Source organism: Hydra viridissima, unplaced genomic scaffold (assembly GCF_058129835.1).
Source record: "Hydra viridissima isolate aposymbiotic clone 2 unplaced genomic scaffold, HvirCarnegie_v1 scaffold_1, whole genome shotgun sequence".
NCBI lineage: Eukaryota > Metazoa > Cnidaria > Hydrozoa > Anthoathecata > Hydridae > Hydra > Hydra viridissima.
The window spans coordinates 19,499,579-19,520,714 of NW_028324300.1; the positions used below are offsets into that span (position 1 = coordinate 19,499,579).

At 28.9% G+C, this 21,136-nt stretch overlaps 2 protein-coding genes and 1 pseudogene across 5 annotated transcripts in view; 2 read left to right on the plus strand and 1 right to left on the minus strand.

Moving 5' to 3' along the window:
- Positions 1-21,136, plus strand: part of LOC149893772 (LIM zinc-binding domain-containing Nebulette-like) — a 320,034-nt gene that overhangs the window by 19,170 nt on the left and 279,728 nt on the right. The gene's annotated exons all lie outside the window — the stretch shown is intronic.
- Positions 3,138-7,665, minus strand: LOC145183453 (uncharacterized; annotated as a pseudogene). The gene is made up of 3 exons (XR_016445002.1): positions 6,954-7,665; positions 4,612-5,447; positions 3,138-3,710 (listed from the first exon to the last, which is right to left on the minus strand). The product of XR_016445002.1 is annotated as an uncharacterized LOC145183453 (transcript).
- The window catches only part of LOC149893774 (NACHT, LRR and PYD domains-containing protein 12-like), a 37,394-nt gene continuing 24,492 nt past the window's right edge, over positions 8,235-21,136 (plus strand). Inside the window, exons 1-5 of one of the 3 annotated variants that reach the window (XM_090076353.1) lie at positions 8,235-8,392; positions 11,112-11,204; positions 15,133-15,203; positions 15,590-15,890; positions 18,369-18,422. In XM_090076353.1, coding sequence (XP_089932479.1) covers positions 11,117-11,204; positions 15,133-15,203; positions 15,590-15,890; positions 18,369-18,422 — 514 coding nt within the window. In that variant the 5' untranslated portion in view covers positions 8,235-8,392; positions 11,112-11,116. Of the gene's footprint in view, positions 8,393-8,684; positions 9,646-11,111; positions 11,205-13,755; positions 13,927-15,132; positions 15,204-15,589; positions 15,891-18,368; positions 18,423-21,136 lie in introns of those variants that run through there. The other 2 variants (XM_090076354.1, XM_090076355.1) reach the window with 2 other exon arrangements.

A 21,136-nucleotide genomic window follows, 5' to 3' on the forward strand; every position in this document is an offset into this window, starting at 1 on the left:
AAACGTCATTTCTTGATTTGTAATTTACTATTTTACTCTTATTAACGGAATTAATTGCGAAATTGAATCTTAAAAATATGTAACTTACGTCATTTAAAAAAGTTCTCATAAAAATTTGTGTAAAAGTTGGTAAATTACAACATGGGACTTATTATTATTGATATATTATATAAAACTTTTCTTGTTAACAAAACTGCGTTCCACGTGCAAGCCCAGCAAACATTAAGTAGTCGGACCGGCAGAGGACTGCTGTCAGCACTTATGCCGTGACGACGTCGGCCGCCCGCTGTGGTGCCGTGCTGTATTGCATATCGCATTTATTTCGGTCTGTTTATTACAAGCTGAAGGCGGTTCAACAGTGGACCGATGGCGGCAAATCGCTAACTTTTTAACAACGATCCGTTTTTGGCAAAGCAATATTTGTACAATAGTGGTTCAATATAGGACTTTTAGTGGTTTGTAATACCATTTTTAGGGATAAATATACTTGTTTACTTGCATTTTTAATTTTTTTTACGTTCTTATCTATTGCAAAATTAACTGATAATTACTTTTTTCAAGTAATTGAATCCTAAGAAAGAGCATTTTTATTTGAAGAGTGCAACAGGCTGACACATTCTTGGAAAACACAGCCGATACTTTTGACCAAATGCTTAGATATATAGACACAAATAAATTCAGAAACACTATAACATATTAATAATACGATATAACATATTCCATATTAAAGTGAAAATGAAATTGTGAACAAAAAGTATAATATACAAGAAATTGGCGGGTTAGTGTTTAATTTGTATTTGCTGATCAATTTTTAACTCTTCCAATATAAGCAGTTTTTTTTTTAAATCTGCAGTGCTTTAGCTTTAAGCCATGTTTATCATCATGTCAATCAGACGCAGTTTACAGTGGGCAAATCATTTCGTGGTAAAAATCACTTTATGTTACTTTACTCGTCTGCATATTTCTAATTTTCTCCTGAAAACAGACACAGATATATAATCATAATACAGCAATCAGACATTTAAGTAGTGTTGTGACCAAAACTAAAAGATGTAACTAACTTAACTAAAAAAACCGTAACTAAATTTAGTCGACTAACTTTTTAGTCGAACTAAAATTAGTCGACTAACTTTTTAGTCGAACTAAAATTAGTCGACTAACTTTTTAGTCGAACTAAAATTAGTCGACTAACTTTTTAGTCTAACTAAAATTAGTGGACTAAATTTAGTCTAACTAAAATTAGTCGACTAACTTTTTAGTCAATCTAAAATTAGTTGACTAATTTTTAGTCTAACCACAATAAGTCGACTAACTTTTTAGCGTAACTAAAATTAGTCGACTAACTTTTTAGTCTAACTAAATTTAGTCGACTAACTTTTTAGTCGAACTAATGTTTTGGCGACTAGGTTTTTAATTTTCCAAAAATATATTGTTACTTTTACCCAAAAAATACTTTTTTTAAATCTTTTTATGTGTTAGTTGTGAAGTGGTTTGGGCGCCATTTTTTTAATAACATATTGCTGTAAGTTACAATTTACATCTCCAGGGCATCTTTTTCAAGGTCGATTTTCAGAGTTTTTCAAGTTTTTGTAGAAAGGTTTGCGACATATACACTTGGAATTTTGTAATAAAACTTTTCTAGTTAGTTCCCCGTTATTGTTAAGTACTTGTTTTAAATTTCAATGAAAAGCGGTTCTGATCTGGGTTTTTTCAATATCTAATTAAAGGGAATTTAAATTATAAAACACATGTGAAATCAATTTATAAAAAAAAAGTGGTGCCATGTTTTTGAAAGGCATGTCATGTGCAGAAGCATTTTCGGATTTCCTTTATTTAATACCTGCAATGATTTTTTGAGGTAATAATACCTATTTTATTTCGTTCTACACTCATAAAAAAAAACAACATCTGTATATATCAAACTGAAAATAAAATATCTGTATATATCAAACTGTTTGTAATGAAATTTTATCTTCAGTATAGCAACATTAAAATTTTACTAGTTTGTTTTTTTAAATAATGATCAAAAAATTTATTTCGAAAGGAAAATTTTCGATAAATCCACTTGACGAACGGTCACTTACGGAAGAAAACTTTTAAAATTCGTCGTCATTAAAACAAGATTGAAATGTTCCATTAAATATTTCGTTCAATGAACTAAGTAATTAAATGCTCATTACTCATAAGAGTCAATTATCGCGCATGCAAATATTTATGAAGATTTAACTGATATTTTCTTTTAACTGAGTCCTTTCTGTAGGTTCCGAAAATCTTCTTTCGAAATGAATCGATTAGCAAGTTTCTTTTCGCTTATCATTCTTGAGAAAATTTTATTTTTCGTATATAGCTTTACCAGCGGCGTGGGCAGGATTTTTGATGTTTCAGATATGACACTTTTAGGCATTATGCGAACTCCAAACTCAAGAATATTGTTAAGTCAAATGAAAATGTTTCTCAAAAAAATTGCGGTGGTTAGATCGTGAGAACAAAAATACCTTGACAAGTTCGCTTTCCCAACCCCGAGTTAGACGTTCAATTAAACTCCGGAATGTTAATTAAACATCTAAAGGGTGCCTTTTTTAGATTCCGTGCCCATTGGGTGTTAATAAACAGTTGCAACAACCGCATTGGTAGTTGTTTCAGAGCTGGGAAAAAATTCTAATAATCAAATTTGATTTAATATGTTACGAATTTGATTTGACTGGCCCCTATGAACCATAATTGGTGACATTCAACCGCCACAATAATGTGCCATCGTGTGTGAAAATTTCATGGTATAGGTTATTCAGTTTTTAGTACTAAATCTTGTTTTAATCGACTAGTTTTAGTTAGACTAAAATGCTAGTCAACTAATTCTAGTTACGCTAAAAAGTTAGTCGACTAAAAAGTTAGTCGACTAATTTTAGTTATGCTAAAAAGTTAGTCGACTAATTTTAGTTATGCTAAAAAGTTAGTCGACTAATTTTAGTTACGCTAAAAAGTTAGTCGACTAATTTTAGTTACTCTAAAACTAACCTTAACTCCCAGCCCTACATTTAAGAGATATTGCAATGAAGATATTACAAAAAACACTAGAGTAAAATGGGGTCAATTGAAATAGTTAAGAATTTTAATTAATTTTTTTTAAGTGAAAAAGGTTTTTAATTTTTTTTTTTTTTAAAGTTGTAGAGAAATTTGAGCTGTATTTAAATATATACAAATCAAGTAAAAAAAGTTTTTAGTTTTTTAAGAAACTTTATTTAATTGAAAAGAAAAGTTATTTCATTCTACCCTCACATTCGGGGAGAATGAAATACGCAAATCTATGTGTAATTAAAATAACACTTAACTAAAAAAAACAAAAAGCAACCAATAATAACAATTTAAAAAACAACCAATAATAGCAATTAAAAACAACCAAATAAAAAAAACTTTATTTTTGTGATGATATTAAGTCGTAAAGAGGTACTAGAGGTTGAGCTGAATTGTCACTTGTGCGACACTTTTTGGTGCAATAAAACTCAGCGCCTTTTACATATCGCTTTGGTATGCATGTTTGACAAAGCCAAGCCTTGCATTTTGAATTTTCACATTGATACCATTCCATGTATTGACTTGTTGAAGCTTCGCCTAAAACTTTACGGCACTTTTTACATTTCACTTGGTTTGCAGCTGTTATTGTTGTTGGAGTTGCTGTTGTTGCTTGATTTATTTGCAGCTCGTCATTAAAGCTTAGCTTACGTTGTTTTTTAGCTTGCTTCGCTGCTTTTTTGCTCTCAGCATCTTTCACTCTTTCGAGTATTTCAGGTTTACTAAGACACTCCCCATCGAACCTTGGTACATCTACATTTTTTCGTTTTTTTGTGTCAACGTGTTGGATACAATACATTTTTTGCAGAGCTGCTGCAAGCAATTGGGCCGATTGCAATTGTTTTTCAACCTCTTTTTGAATTTCCATTTGAATAGCCGGAGTTACTAGACTATTAAAGGTTGTTTGCAGGCTAGTTGGCTTTGGAGGTGACTTTGAAGCTGATACTATGCAACACATGCTGATGCTAGATGTTGTTGATATAGATTCAGATAGCAGTGGCTGAGATGGTGTAGTTCCTGGTGCTAGTAGTGGTTGTGGTACTTTCATAGATTCTGGTGGTTGAGATAATGAAGACTCAGGTTGAGATGACGGTGTTTCAAACGTATTAGCAATTTGCAATTTTGACTGATCGATTTTACTGATGTCGAGTGGAAACAAGCCAGTATTCTCAAATTCACTAACTATTTGGGTGCGTGTAAAAACTTCACCAGAGCTAAAAAGTTTTGCTTGCAGTTGGCTAAAACATTCTTTTGATAATATACTGAACTTTGTCTCTGCATAAAACCGTTGAAGTAATATGCGCCAAACTCTTTTGACATGACAATAAACACCAACATCTAGTGGCTGCAGAATGTGTTACAAATCAGCTGGTAAGCAAATTAACAAGATATTGTTTTTGATACAAATAAGTACGACCCGATAGGTGACATGTGTCACATGTCCATCAACTACTAAAATATGAATGCCTATAATTGGATAACTATAATTAGATTTATTTAATTAAGTAATTAATTGATTAAAGTAAAGATTAAACTAATTACCTGGAATTTTTTTAATGGCAGGAACATACACGCCAGTGAGCCAATTCATAAATTGCTTATCTTCCATCCATCCGGATGGAGATATGGCGTAAACAGCATCGTCTGGACCACTTAAGCACCAATTTCTGTACAGGCGTTTTTTTGATTTAAAAATAATATGAGGAGCAAGACAATTACCAGCAGCATTGATGCAGTTTCCAACTGTGTAATGGATTTTTTCATTGTTGCCAACCAATTTCAATGGTCGTTTTGCACCACGCCGGCAAACTATATGTTGCTTGCCTTGATCACCAGAAAATCCAATTTCATCAAAATTCCACAAATGACATGAAGTACTTTCATTGATTCCTGCTTCGTTGAATTCTTTTTGCAGTGTGTTGAAATACTTTGCAACTATTTCTTGTGTGCAAGAAGCGGCTCTGAAGGATGAAATATTGCCTATGGCCCTGATGCTTAACTTATGACTCCACCGGTTTATGAAAAGCTTAAACAAATCTCTCCCTGGTGTACCATTAGGAAACAAATGAGATTGACCTTGGTGTTGCAAATAGTCGGTAACAAGTGTGATGACGTCATTGTAAGTTCTACCAAAGCCCCAATCGGATAATTTGATTAGGATATCTACCAAAGTTGATTCAAGTTGTTGCGACAATCTCGTAATTGAACCACTCCCAATTGTTTCAACTATGCCGTGGACACGCCTGTGAAGAGTTGCTACTGGTATGCTGAATGATTGAGCAGTTTTCTTAAGTGAAAATTCACCGCTTTGTACTTTAGCCACTGCAAGCGCAACTTGCTCTTCGGTGTATGGTTTTTCCTTTTTTTTTTGAGAGCAACTTGTTTCAAGGCATATTTTATATTAGAATAGATTTAACACGAATTAATTTAAAATTTATACAAAAATTTCATAGACATTAATTGGTCACTTGAGATTTAATTAATAAAAGCCGCATTTAACAAGTGAGCAATTAGCATATTTCATTCAACCCCACATGTCTCCGTTTTCGCTTTTTTCTCATAACTTTTTTCCCTGAATAGCAAACTTAATTTTGAAAAAAGATTCTTGACCAGCGTAAAAAGTTCTACCAGTAAACTTATTAAGTTCAAAAGTATCAAATTTAATTTCCGAGAGTTTTATGTCCACTTTTCAAAAAAAGAAAAAAAATATCATCATGCATTCGAAAACTTAGCAAATTATCAAAAAAACTTTTTTTTTAAATTAAAATTTGATATCATCTTATTCAGAAAGAAATCCTCTACAACATGATCAAAAAATATTTGCAAAAAGTCTATTCAATAACTAATTAAGAACAAAAGAGTAAGCATAGTCATAACTATTTCATTCTACCCTCTATTTCATTCTACCCTGTTTTACTATATGTAACACTATACTTACACTGTATAAAAAAAATAACTCTAGCCTTCTCAGACTTTATATGCGTCTTTTGAAGGTGTCTCATCGCAAGTTTTTAGCTAGGAATTACAAATATAGTTTACATATTGAACATAGTTTTCACTGTACAAACAAAAGCATAACTTAATATTATAAACTATGAAAGTTCCCTGAAAAAATAAAAAAGCTATAAAAGAGGCGCATTACTGGCATATTGATTCTATACGATTGGTTGAGGGTTGTAAATAAGTATATAAAACAATTTTTTTTCTTAAAAGAAAATTCCAGCAAGCATATAAAGAACAAAAAAATATACTTCAAAAAAAACATGCATGAGATCTAGTTTTCAAGTCAAACAACTCTGTTAGCCCCATGGGAATATTAGGGCCATGGTCAACAACTTTTGAATAAGGTAGAGGTATAAGCTTCCAAACCTGTAAAGAAGCATCAGTAAATCATAAGTATAACATTAAATCACAAGCATGTTTCTAGATGCTGAATTTTTAAACAATCTTTTAAAATATTGCGTTATAAAATAACAAAAACAACCTCACAGCCAAGTTTTGCTAGATTTTCATTCATCTGCTTCAGCGTTTGAGTACCAAGTTAGTTTACTCTTCCTTCATCATACATTATGATAGTTTCACATATTTTTTTAACTTAATACTATTAAATTACACTAAATTTAACTTTGATATGTTCAAACATAGATCAAACAGCAGACCGACGTTCCAGAACTTATATTATGGATGTAGTATTTCTTTTAAAAATAACATTAATAAATAAAAAGAAAGCTCATCTTTACATAACAAAGAACAATAAAACAGCCCTTAGGTACTCCATTTACTGGTAACATTTAATATCATGATAACTATTACACTAAATTCTTATATACAAAAGGTTATGGTAAAAGGGAAAAAGTTTGAGGCTAAATTTCATATATATGTACTAAACAAATTTTATTACTGTTACTCTTAGCCCACTAGATAGAAATTCTGTTATAGTTTTTTGAATTCTTGAGTTTTTGTTTAATGACATGCAACACTGCATCTTCAATATCATGTGGAATATGACTTGGTTTACTAACTTTACATAAATCATCAAATATTGTGCTGCAGTTATTGCTTAAATGATTTTTCTTACACTCATGATTTACACATTTGTCTTTAAAAAAAACTTTTTCCACAAATCTTGCATGAAATATACAAAAGTTTCATAATCTACACTTCATGGACAGAGCTGAAAAAGCTATTAATCATGATGTGGGTTGAGAGTAAAGGACATTTTGCTTCACTTTCTAGCTAACCTGTAATAATTGATATAATACAGACTGCAAAACGAGTGCTGACAATCGTTGTTCATGATTGTCTGACGCATTATTCTCCCACAAAACTTACAAATATTCAATGTAATCTGTAGATTTAGCTGAAGATTCTGTTCAGAAACTTGTTCTTTGCTTAAAGGTAAGGACAAGGATTCAAGAAACTAGTTTATATTTAATTGCATCCATCTTTTAAAAGTTCCTGGTTTCTAACATTGGGGCTTGGTTTTCAACCAGCCTTACCAAAAATACACTTACACTCTTTTATGGGACATTTTAACCTAGTTTTTGGTTTAGCACTGCATAGTCTATTTTTTTGTTTTTCAAATTTTCTCAACATAATGCCAGAACTGGCATTATGTTGGTAAAACTATAGCGTACCGCAATTTATTTACCGATGCTGGCATGCCTATTTTAAAACGCGTTTACGACGAAGCGTTTTGCCGCTCTGCAGCCGATGGCGGAAACCAACAAAAAAAAGGGCATAACAGACCTTCATCATTTTGCCAAAGGCGGCAAGCCGCGCTATATATTGCTGCGGGCCAGCATTGGCATATTAGTACAAAAACAAATAGTTTCACTGCAGTTTATATTATTTTTACTTTTAGGTATGATGAAATGTTTTCTGAACAGTTTGAATCAAAACAAAGGAAAGAAAGTCAGTATCTTTATCCTTTTATAAAAAACCCTTTTTGGTTAATTGCCCTTTTTTGTTCACTGGAGAGGACATTTGGGCTCTCTCAGCACAGTCACATGTTTTCAGATTCTCCAGAAATACGAATCACTTCATTCGCAGGCAAACCCATGTGAATCAAATTTAAAACTTCAGCTCTTTTGTCTTCCGTTGTAAAACTTTGAACTAGCGTATATACTCGCGTATAAGTGGAGAAATTTTGGACGAAATATTTACTCTAAAACAGCAATTCGAATTATATGCGGGTCAGAAAAAAAACAAATTCATTCCTAGAAATTTTTTTCCTATTTCTTATTAATATTGATTAAAAAATGTTTCATTTAATATTGATTTTGTACTGATTTTTGGATCGACTTATACGCGAGTATATACAGTAAGATATTTTTTATTCACATTTTTATTCAAATCAAAGAAGTTGAAAATTAATGAATGAAAACAAATTGCGGAAGTATTTTATTTAAATTACAAAACCTAGCCAAAATATAGTCAGCAAATCGCTGCTGCACGCTGTATATTAGAATAATATTTATATAGAAATACAAAATTTATAGTTTTACATGACCACTAATTACTTACTTGCATGAACACTACATGATAAAAATAGTTATTTACAACAGAGAAGCCTCTGTTAATCAAATTCCAATGTTCTTGAAATCTCCTAAATAATCAAACAATTTAGACCTTTGGATAGAGCTATTTTAATTGTTCTTCTAAAATATCAAGCCATGATAAACAGTATTCTTGTAACAGAATTCCTGCTGGTATTAGTAAAGATATCGGGAAAGATTAAAAAAAAAAAAAATGTCTCATTCTAAATATTGTTTGTTCAGATAAATTTTTTTAAAAAATGTTTGTTAAAATATGATTATATGATTACAGAAAGTATGCTTGCTGCATCCTCAGTTGCTACCATAACACACTTATTGTAACAGCAATTGCTTCTTTCTCTTATCTCTATCCTCTCCCTTCTACTTCTCCTTCTCTTTGTGATGATTGTCATAAAAGCTGATATTTAGTTTTTAATTCATTCACCATTTTTTAGCATTTTTCAGAGTTTTTCCAAAGTTGAGGAGGCTGTAGTTTTTTTCTAACATGATACAAGCTAATGAAAACAACTATTTTTAAGACAAAAATATCCAGAAAATAGTTCTATAAAAAATGAGCCACTTGTTGAAAGTTAGAAAAAAGTTGTAAGGCCTTAAAGTTGTCTATTTTTACCATTTGAGAAACCGAGGGGGGCTACCTGAGAGTGTTTGTAAGGCTATAATTTCTAAACCGTTACACTTAGAACTCTGAAATTGGACTTTTAACCTATTTACATCATGTAGATAATAATATGTAAAAATCAGGAAAATCGGAGATGGTGCCCCACAGGCCATTGGTAGAAATATAATGATTTGACCCTGCTACAGATTCAATAAATGCCTTTCTTTCATTCTAGAATCACACAGTTGTGCTTTTTACTTAGTCAAGCCCATACCTCTCACTAAATCACTCAACTCAGATAGTGTGAACTTTGGTTTTAAATTTTATGGAGAGTATTGGAACTCATATTGAGTATCAATAGACTGAGATGGTTCAGGAACAGGAACTCCTGATCCATGCTCTACCAGTTGATTATCTGAAGTAAGGCTAGGATAAACAATCATAATTTGTTACATGTTTAAAAACAGCTCTGTAAAAGTAACAATCATATGAATGAACAATCATATTGTGTGTTGTTGAAAGACAGAATCAATAACTTTAAAGTTAAAATTTCTATTCATTGTGAACTTTCTATTATTGCTGGTATTCTTCTTTTAGGATAAACTGTTAAAACACCAATCTACAATTGATAACATTTTAAACGCAACATTTTTAAGTAAAATGTTTCTTAAACTGACTGAAGAAATTATTCTCAGCTCTTTGATATAATTTACAACTGTGACATTTACAGTACTTGTGAATGAATTGTAATTTATAAAAGTTGTTAAACCAATGAAGGCAGTTCATCTCATGATACCAACTGAGACACTCTACTTTTAAATTTTTTTTTGAAATGGTGATCTTATTTTTTTTTAAAGAATCGACATCATAAGTCAAAAACCTTACTGTCACTGTTACTGCTGACAAAAAAAATTTGCATAAAATGCAAAAACTTTTTTTCAAACTTTTGTAAATCATCATGAGAATGCTTAATTTTCATTTGAAAATTGAATCCTTGTAGGATGTGGTTGTAATTAGCAATGTAAACCTTTTGCTAACATGAAGACTTTTGATTATTATGATTGTTATGATGGTTCAATTGTAATTTGTTATTCTTTTTTTTTTTAAAAAAAAAAAAGATGTTTAGGACAAAAAAACCTTTGATTAAGATTAAATCCTTCAAAATCACCCTTGACAGTTTTAAACATTATTTACAATAATTTTTGATTAAAAGTTGTTCATTTCTTAAATCTTGTTTTCCTAAAGTTGTTAGTAAACTTTACATGATAAAAAGCATTTTGTAAAAGTTTATCAAATTTATTTATTTTACAAGTTTGGCACATCAAACAACAAACACATGAAGTTTTCTCTGTGTTCTGACTAAAATGTTACACTATTGGAGTGTAATCTTCCCTTATAAAGTTAATTTCAATAGTTTTTTTTTTAATATAACAAAACAAACAAAAGGGTACATAAGTTTAATTTTTCTTCAGGTGAAGAGAAACATAGCTTACAGAGTGTTTTTAATGTTTAGCAAATGCAAATATTTCTCAAATTATTTTTTTTGTTTTTATGAAAATTGTACTGTCATTATGCAATAGAGCTCTCAAAATTAATTTCATGTGTAAAATGCATTAATTAGTAACTGATTACACAAAGTAATTATTATAAACTGGCTACAATAATGTATTGGCATATTTCACAAAATTAAAAATCTGAAGTGAATGTGTCAACAATCTTAATTATTTTTTAAATTACATATTCTAATAATAAATTCTCCCAAATAAAAAAATTTGCAGGTTTATAAAATGATTCAATATACTTCGTAAAGTGATACCTATAAAATAATTTTAAAAAATATATAAAACATAATATTTTACAGAACATTCTTTCTTTTGACACACTAGATTCAATGGGTAACACCTGGCAAGTTAAAGCAAATTATGAACAGCTAGACAATGATACTAGCACATCATCAGCAAGTTATTTGGATCACGAAGGTATGAGATATGCATAAGAATATTATTTTATCATTAGGAAAAATTTAAGTTTTTATGGCAAAATATTCCTAAAACTTGTTTTAGATTTGCAATTTTCGCTTTTCTTTCAAGGAGGTTGCATAAGTTAAATTTTTTTTTTCAGTTGAAGAGAAATTTTACTTAAAAAGTATTTTTAGTATTTAGCAAATGCAAACTTTTCTTCAATTATTTTTCTGTTTTTAGAAAAATTTTACTGTCTTAACGTAAACACTCAAAGTTAATTCCACAATATGGAAAATGCTTTGATTGATAACTGATTTCATAAAATAATTATTATAAACATGTTATATAAATATATTGACAAATCTCACAATGTTAAAAATTAAAACTGAATGTGTCAACAATCTAAGTATTTTTTAAAGCTACAAGCAAATTAAACTTCTAAGGGCATAGCTACCTCCTAAACATGCTTTAATCTTCAGATAAAAATCTGCATTTTGATTGAAGAACAAAACAGTCTTCAATTTTATAATTTTCTCTTTGTTTTTTAAAAAAATTCAGGTTGAGGTTATAAATTAATTAAATAATATCTATTGATTCCATTCTGCTTATCAAGAAAATGGAGCTTTGAAGATCTGACAGTTGTTATTGTTTTGATATAAAATTGTGTGATATTCAAAAAAGATTTTGCTTTTGTAAGTGATATTTTCAGAAAAGATGTTGCTTTTATAAATGATATTTTCTAGACATAGCAGGCAAAACAAGTGTTCACATTGTTATAGTGTAACAAGCAGTTTAAGTATTTTTTTGCATATGCAGCATAGGTTTAGCTCAAAGTAAGAGTTAAAAACATTTTTAAGTTCTTATATTTTTACTCTGACTGTGAGTGTAAAGCTTTCTTTTATTCATGCAAATATGGCAAAAAATGTCCAATGTTTAAGTTTTCCAGATCTCCCTACAAATATTCACAAATATGTCTTTTCACAGTTTTTCTGCCATCTGACATGTTGCACTGTTGTTATTGTGTGCAAAGAAAGTTATAAAATAAAGGCAGTGGTTTTGTTTCTTTTTTTATCATTGTTTTGTATTTGTTATGGAGTTTTTGGGATGAACACATTCTATTTGTGTCAGATTTAAAGGTTTTTTTTTTCCATTTTCCACAAATTCTGCACACAAATTCCACATTTGTGTTGTGTAGACCCACCTATGGACAAAAAAGTTAATATAGCAACTATTTAGAAAAAAAAAATCTACAGAAAGTTAAAAACATTAATTATGACAATTTGCATATAGTTTTAAATTAATCCAAAGAAGTGCAATATTGTCATCACCTACAGGTCATCCATGTAAAAATAAAAAATTGAATGTTCAGTAAAACTCTCTTTGTTATGTTGTACAGCAAATAAACTTCAGTCTAAAAGAAATCTCAAATGACTACAATCAGATTTTATTTAAAATCTTTCTTTTCTTTAAACTCTTAATTTTAGCACTATCAACAAGCTGCTTTTTCAGAGCATCTATTGATGAAAAAATATTTTAAAGTTCAAATTACTTTCAATATCTATTTCTGGAGTATGGACTGGTTAAGATTACTTTTTTGCCTAAAGTAAACACCCATGAACATTGATCTGTCAGTTAAGTATCACATGATAAAAGGAGTTTTAGGAGTAATAATTGCTGATTATGAATAGATGATATGGTTACTACATTGTAAGTCTTCATCATACTCATTGGATTTTTTCCTTGAGCAAAATGCACTGTGGAAAAGGTAGGGATCTGTTTTAACAAATCTTAAATAAAGTATTGCACACTTCTTAGTTTTCAGTTTAGTTTTAGGGATGCAGTGTTTTTAAAAAAAGAAAAGGAATTTGTTATTGGTATTGAATACTATAATTTGCTTGTGACTTTTCAGTAAATGCAATTAATTTTAGAATTGATTCACTTCAATAAATTAATATGAATAAAATAATAAACTAGTAAGTTAATCTAGTATTTCATTAAAATTTCAGTCTGTAGTTTTACATAAAAAAAGATCGTTTATAGTTATGCCTAAACGCCAATGTATCTATGTGAAATTCAACATAATTTATATACAAATTAATTCCCTTGACATTCACACATATCTTTTTACACATACAATTATTTACAAGTAACACTATAATTACACAGTCATCTCAGGTTTTTCCTTTTTGCAACTATAAATTTCTTCCTTAATCTGGATTTATCTATAATCCACAAGACAATCTACAATTAGCAAATCAAAAATATTTGCAAGTTTGTTTAATACAATATTTCTATTGTAGTACATTTATATACATTTCTATTGTAGTACACTTATATATGTGGGAGTTTTAACAGAAAAAAATATTTAGAAAGAAACATGGATTTTTTATAAGAATCATTAATTTTCAACATGTCATTCCTAAGTGACTTGATTCTGTTAAAAAGATTTATTATATTCATTGAAGTTTTCTCAAAGCAACATTTTCTACTTGTGTCTAATGCTTAAGTAAAATCTAATGCAATTTTTCATTTGCATAACACTTGTTTACAATACTTTTAGGTTTTTATGTTATCAATTATAAATGCTTATTTGTAAGTATATAAGTTATTGATTATCTGTTACATTTAATTTCATTCCCCCTCTACTATAAGAGGAAGTGACCATTTTTGTTCTGTTAGTCAGACTTTCATATATATGAAATGTCTGGTCAGTAACTGGGTACCCATTTCAGTTTCTAAGGTAGGATTTTTTAACTTTTTAGAATTTTTTTTTAGTATAGAAAAAAAGTTTCTCACTTTCACAATAAGTTTTGCACATTATAATTTTGTTTTTAACTATGGTGGTTAATACAGTGATGATCATAAAAATGAACCCCTTAAAATTTTCTTTGAATTGCATTTTATAAAATTTTTCTATGCTTTTAATTTTCTTGGCATTTCTTTTAATTTACAAGTTGAAACTTGTATTATTGTATGGATGTAAATACAACAATCTGACAAAAATGTTTATTGTTAAATTCGTGGCGTGCTCAATGAAATAGCAGATACTAGTGGAGAATTTATTAATAAAAATTTGACTTTCAATAAAATTTTTAAGTGAGAACTGGAACAAGGCATTGTAGATATTATTTGTAATGTACACTTAATTTCTTAAACATGAGGCAAAATGATAATCACTCTGTAGTAAAAAACAAAAAAATTTTATATATGTTATTGAGTGGACTTCACATTTCTCAAAATTCTCATCAACCAGGGTGTTCTAAAAAACAATCTTGTTTTGAACTCTCAGAATTAGTCTGCCTTCATTTCATAATCCAATCATCCATATTATCATACTTCCTTAACTAAACTGAAATTCTTTTTCATACTTTTTATATCCTTGCTAGCTTGTGATAACAATGACTAGTTTAGTCATATTGAAGATTTTTAGGGAGATTTTGTAAAGATCTAAAAGTTAAGTTACATAGAAATTTGTTGATAAGCAGTAAGCAAAATAAAAAACTTGCAGATTACTGAACATGAACTTACCAAATCCTTCAATTAAAACCTTGAAAATTTTGTTTCTTGAAATACCGTTTAAAATATTTTACTTAGAAAAAGCATTGGTAAATTAGTCATCATCTTCAGAAAATCAAGTATGATTGCCAGAGGTCAGTAATGAAAGTAACTTTGAGGCAATAAATAGGAAAAGCCAAGATCTTAAAAAAGGTATAAATTTGAGAAGTATAGTAATTGCGTTGTACTAAGGTGGAGTGATAAAGTTGATATTTGGGCTGTTTTATTTGGAATGGATAGATTTGACTGGGTCCAGTTGTCTTATTTTTTCCCTTAATAACTTTTGAGTAGCTGTTCCAGCAATAATAAATATAATATTGTAAAATACCATTATTATATAACTAATACATAGTAAAATATTGTAAAATGCCATTGTGAATATGCTTTTCAGTATCATCTTCTAATGAGGGACCATCAAGAGTTGCTGCCATTCATGATTACTCAGCTGCTGATGGCAATGAGGTATTTTTTTGTATACTCATAATTACATTTTATCATACTATTTTATCAAGATATATATGATGCTTTATACATATTATTAGACTATTACCATAATGACAGAATGGTTTACATTAATGGCACCCTCCTTCTCCCCCAACTTCTAATTTTTTTATACAAAACTAAAATTAGTGTATGCAATAATAAAATTTAAGTCTCTTTTTTACAAAAACATTTTTGCTTCATGTTTTAGTATCTGGTAAAGTGGAAAAATAAGATTGTATTCACTTTGGGAATTTCTTATTATACTTTTTACACTACTTTAATTATAATTATTTCAAAACAAAGTTGTAACAACTGGCTTTCGAAAAGTTAAGAGAACATTTATGAAGTTGTTGTTCATTGTTTAGGAAAAAGTTACTGTGTTAAAAGATCAAGCAAAAATGAGTGATATTCTTGACAATTCAGAGCTGCTGTTACAATTAGCAATGATGGTTGGGAAAGACTGGTGGATTTTAGGACGCTTTTTATCAGTCAAAGACCATGAGCTTGATGCTATAGGGATTGACTGCAATGATTTGATAGAGAAGGCGTTCAAAATGTTAAGCACTTGGAAAAAGCAACAAAAGTCTCCTACCTTAGATGCTTTAGCAAAAGCAATATACAAGATAAATAGATTAGATTTGATAAGAGTGATGGAAAAGTTCTCAAGTAAAAGCTTATTATTTTTTTTAATACATTTGAAGTAAAATAACACTGGTCAACCGAAAAAAATTTTTCTTTTGGTGCCAAGATTTTGAAAACTAATTTTAGTTATATTTGGTATACTGAATTCAAATATGAAATCAGTTTTTTTCTAGCAGCTCTACTTTTTTAGATAATTTCACATTTAACTTTTGATTTACTCTCCATATTGTACTGTTTTTTATCGTTTGGCCGCAAACTAATACTTTATTAGTTCTGAAGTAGTTGACTAGAAACATGGTTTTTTAACGTTATGTTTGGGATTTTCAGAAATAAAATAAAATGAGTTCAGGTAGAAGAAGCTGTTTAAATAATCCTGACAGTTTTTGCAATATATGTGGCAAATACACATTCAAGGAAAACCGAAAAACTCTTAGTGATTTTATAAAAAAAGCTTACCTTGGCTACTTCGGTGTTAAACTTGGTGATCAAGATAAAAACTGGGCACCCCACCAGGTTTGTAAAACATGTACCGAACATTTACAACAGTGGACTACCGGAAAAAGAAAGAATTTGAAATTTGGTATCCCAATGGTGTGGAGAGAACCCAAAAATCACGTTGATGACTGTTATTTTTGCATGGTAAATATTACTGGAATAAATCAAAAAAACCATAGCAAGTGGACATATCCTGATCCACCTTCTGCTAGATGCCCGAGTCCTCATTCGCATGAAGTGCCAATACCAACGTTTCACCAACTACCAGAACTAGAAGATGGACAATATTCATCTGATCAGTATTTTGATAACAATTTAAATGAAGGGGATGGTGATTATGAAGGAATGTCATCAGTACCTCAACGTGTCAGGAAGAATTAAATGATTTGGTTAGAGACCTCAGCTTGACAAAAACAGCTTCTGAGTTACTTGCTTCCAGATTGAATGACAAAAACTTGCTAGAAAGAGAAACAAAAATTATTTATTACCCTACAAGAGAAAAGAATCTTTTACCTTTCTTCTCTCAAGAAAACAATCTTGTATATTGTCACGAAGTAAGAGGACTTCTGGAAAAAATGGGTTTAACATAATATTTTCCACATGATTGGCGTTTGTTTATTGACAGCTCAAAGCTCAGTTTAAAATGTGCTCTTCTACACAATTGGAACAAACTAGGCTCAATACCAATAGCTCATTTAACATAAATGAAAGAGGACTATAACACAATATCTTTGGTGTTGGAAAAGATAAAATACCATGAACATCATTGGGTCATATGTGTGGATTTAAAAATGGTAAATTTTCTACTTGGACAGCAAAGTGGTTACAATAAGTTTCCTTGCTTTTTGTGTCTTTGGGATAGCAGAGATAGATCAAACCACTGGATAAAAAGATATTGGCCAAACAGAGAAAGCATGGATGTTGGAAAAAACAATATCATTAATGAACCTCTAGTTGACAGTGAAAAAATAATATTTCCTCCACTGCACATCAAGTTAGGGCTAATGAAGCAGTTTGTGAAAGCTTTAGATAAAAATGGATCATGTTTTTTGTATTTAGTAGAAAATATGCCTAAGTTGAGTATAGAAAAAATAAAAGCAGGAACATTTGATGTCCCACATATAAGACAACTAATTAATGATACTGCCTTCTTACAATCAATGAATGAGGTTGAACTAAAAGCTTGGACTTCATTTGTAGCAGTAATAGAAAATTTTCTTGGCAATCACAAATCAGAAAATTATATGGAAGTGGTAAATGAAATGCTCAACAGTTTTGAATCTCTGGGGTGTAACATGAGCATCAAGGTGCACTATTTACATAACCACTTGGAATGTTTTCCTGAAAATTTAGGTGACTTCAGTGAAGAACAAGGGGAAAGATTTAATCAGGACATTAAAACCCTAGAAAATCGCTATCAAGGAAGATGTCATATGCATATGATGGCAGATTACTGTTGGAGTTTGGAAAAAGACTGCTCCAAAATATATTCAAGGATGGCAAAGAGAAAAAGTTTTAAATGCTCATTAATCTATTGTTATAATAATATAATTATTGTTACAGCTGAACATTTTTGTGAATATTTGTATATAAAAAGTGGTAATATTTTTAATAAAAATAATTTTAAACATTTAATTATGTTACATTGGTTCAACTAATATTAGTATATCTTAAAAATGATTAAACCGTTATATCTCAAAAACTAGAGCTCCTAGAAAAAAACTAATCCTATATCTGAATTCAGGACATAAAATTCATATAGAATCAGCTAAAAATATCCTGGCACCAAAACACCTTTTTACCAGTGTAATTTGTAGAAATTCTTTTTTTCTTTTCCTTTTTTTTTTTTCTAAATCTGAAAATTTTCTGAAGTTTATAAACATAGTAAAAAAGGTACTTTAATTGTTGTTCTCCTGAATTTCGCTTTTTATAAAAGAAGTTTATGTTATTTTTTACACAAACAAAATTTTTGAATAATTTCCTCAATTTTGATAATATACTTATTAGATAAATCATTTGAGAGGGAAAACTTCATGGAGCCATCCATTGAAGAAAAAGAAAGTAAGTTGTTGTTAGTTGTGTATAAGTTGTTTGTTGTTAGCTGTATATAAGTTATTGTTTGTTTTTGTTGTTAGCTGTGTTTTATAAGATCATATTATTATCATCATCATATTATGATATTTCATACTATAATATTTTTAGTTTTAATAGATCACATTGTAATATTTTTAAACGTAAGATAATATTTTTACTACTTTTGTCATTACTATTGCTGTTATTTTATTGTTGTTTTTCTGTTACTGTTTAAATGCTTTTTTTTATTATTATTGTTATTTTCATTATTGTTTATATTCTTATTACTACTTTTATTCTTATTCTTAGTATTGTTATTTATTATTATCATTATTGTTTATATTCTTATTATTATTCCTTATTATTGTTGTTGCTGTTGTTGTTGTTATTACTATTTTTATTACTATTGCTGCTATTTTAATGTATTTATTATTTTTATTATTTAACTAAAGTAAAAAAAACAAAGAATAAACAAATATTTTTTAAATGTAAAACTAATATAAAATAAATAACTGTTTATAAATTACAACAGAATAAAAATGTTTTTTTCTTAATTTAAGTACAAACAATGTTTACTTAATGAAAATTTTATTATTGGCATAAATTTTACAATACCACAGCCAAAATAAAAGCAGCAAACAATAATATGAAAATTTTATGATAATGGTATAAAGCATTTGACATTATGATGGTTATAATAAATACAATTATTCTCTCTTTTAAATTGTATAAGTGTGATTTAGTTGATTACCTGATATTGACCAGTCATACATTAGAGTCTGAAAATATGTTTTTAACTCCAGTCATCGAATTTGTAACAAAAATGATTTTTTCATATTTTTGAAATATAGAAATGTTTTTGTTTTGGTTTTCAATTGCAATTTTGATTTTTTTTTCTTTTTGCTGATTTTACCTTTTTTTTTTAAACTCATCATTATTGTATGATGAATTATTTATTAGTTGTCTATTGCCTTATGTGAAATAATTAAATGAACTGCACTAGAAGCTCTTTCTACAATGTTCTTTTATATTGCCTTATTATTTTCTTATATAATGCTATGACAAATAGATAATATAGGAATAAGTTAAATTGACTTCTATGAAGGTTAAAAATCAAACGATTGAAAAAGTGGTGTTCAAGTAAAAATATATTCAGACATTCTTTTTAGAATTTGATTTTAAACAACTAAATCAATGGAAAAAGACCATTTATTGAGTTATCTTTTTCCATTGATTTTGAAATAGCCCAACCAGCAATTACAACTTCTGAAGAATTATTTGATTTAGTACAAGATTTTTTATAAAAGTTAAGGAAGTTTTTTATAAAAAAAGACACATTTTTTTAATACAAAGGTTATAATGATGAGTGAAAAACAGTTCAGTGAAAACAATTTTTTTCTTTGTTTAATGAATAAACACATAAATTCTTTATGAGTTTGTAAAGATCTAACTCTTCTTTATAAGTTAATAATTTAAACAAAAAGAAACTAAGCTTAAAATCAGATATATTTTTAATGGTAAAATTTTATTTTGAAAAAAAGTTATAACAACAGTAAACTTAATTAAAGTTAATTAAAGTCTTTGAGGAAATTAGTTTTATTTATTTTTAATGAAATTATAAAATGAGTAATAACAAAAGTAAAATTTAGTCTCATCTCTATTTTACAACAAATTTCTCTAATTAAAAAAACTTCTTAATATAAACTTATTCAAAAAGTCAAGTTTTTCTCTAGAAGGAAGTTTTTCTCTTTTTGAATTTCAAATTTTACAGATGATTAACTTTCCCATTAAAAAAGAAGTCTTTTGAATTGTTTTTTAAAATAGAATATGTTTAGTGAAATTATAAATCAAGCATAGAATAAGCAATATTTTTCAACATATTTAAGACATTCAACATATGTAGATATGAAACTTATTTTAACACAAACAGTTTGAATGTTTAATTATGTTAGTGATAGCATGATAATTTTGTTCTATCAAATATAAAGTTTGCTACCTAAGTATATATGTATTTATAGTACCCTAATAGCACCGTAGTTATCAAGAGCGTCCCAGAAATTTTTTTTTGTTCCTTAACTGCAAATTTGTGGTGATTTAAAATAACATTTCGGACATCCCAAAGGGTCATGAAGTTTTTGTAGAAGTGGTACAAATTGTGCTTGATATACCTGAATTTAAATATTTTTAGGCTTTATCAGGTTTCTCTAATGATAGGTTATTTGGAAGCAATAAAAGTCTCTTGACTAGTAGAGTCTACTGTACAACAAAATTGATGTAAAAGGAAAGAAGATTCCAAGCATAAATAATGTTAGAAATTAAAAAAACACAAAGGATGTTTACTTTTTTTATGTAAACATCCTTTGTGTTTTTTAATATTTGAAAATATTTATTATTTAGTTTCTTACATTGTTATCTGTTGTTATACCCATAGTCCATATATATTATTGAACCATTGTATAGCTTGCTTGGTTTTTATGATTACGTTGCTTAATTATTACATTTATATAACTGTGATCATCTGTTTTAAATCTAATCAAATAAAAGTGTTTATAGATCAATAGTGATACTAGCATCTATGATTAACAAAATAGGTTATTGCATATTTTCTACATTACATGTTTTTTTTTTATAAGCATAACACTTATAAGCATATGGAGGCTCAGATTTGGAAAAAAAAAAAAGGATTTGTAAGCATATTCCTG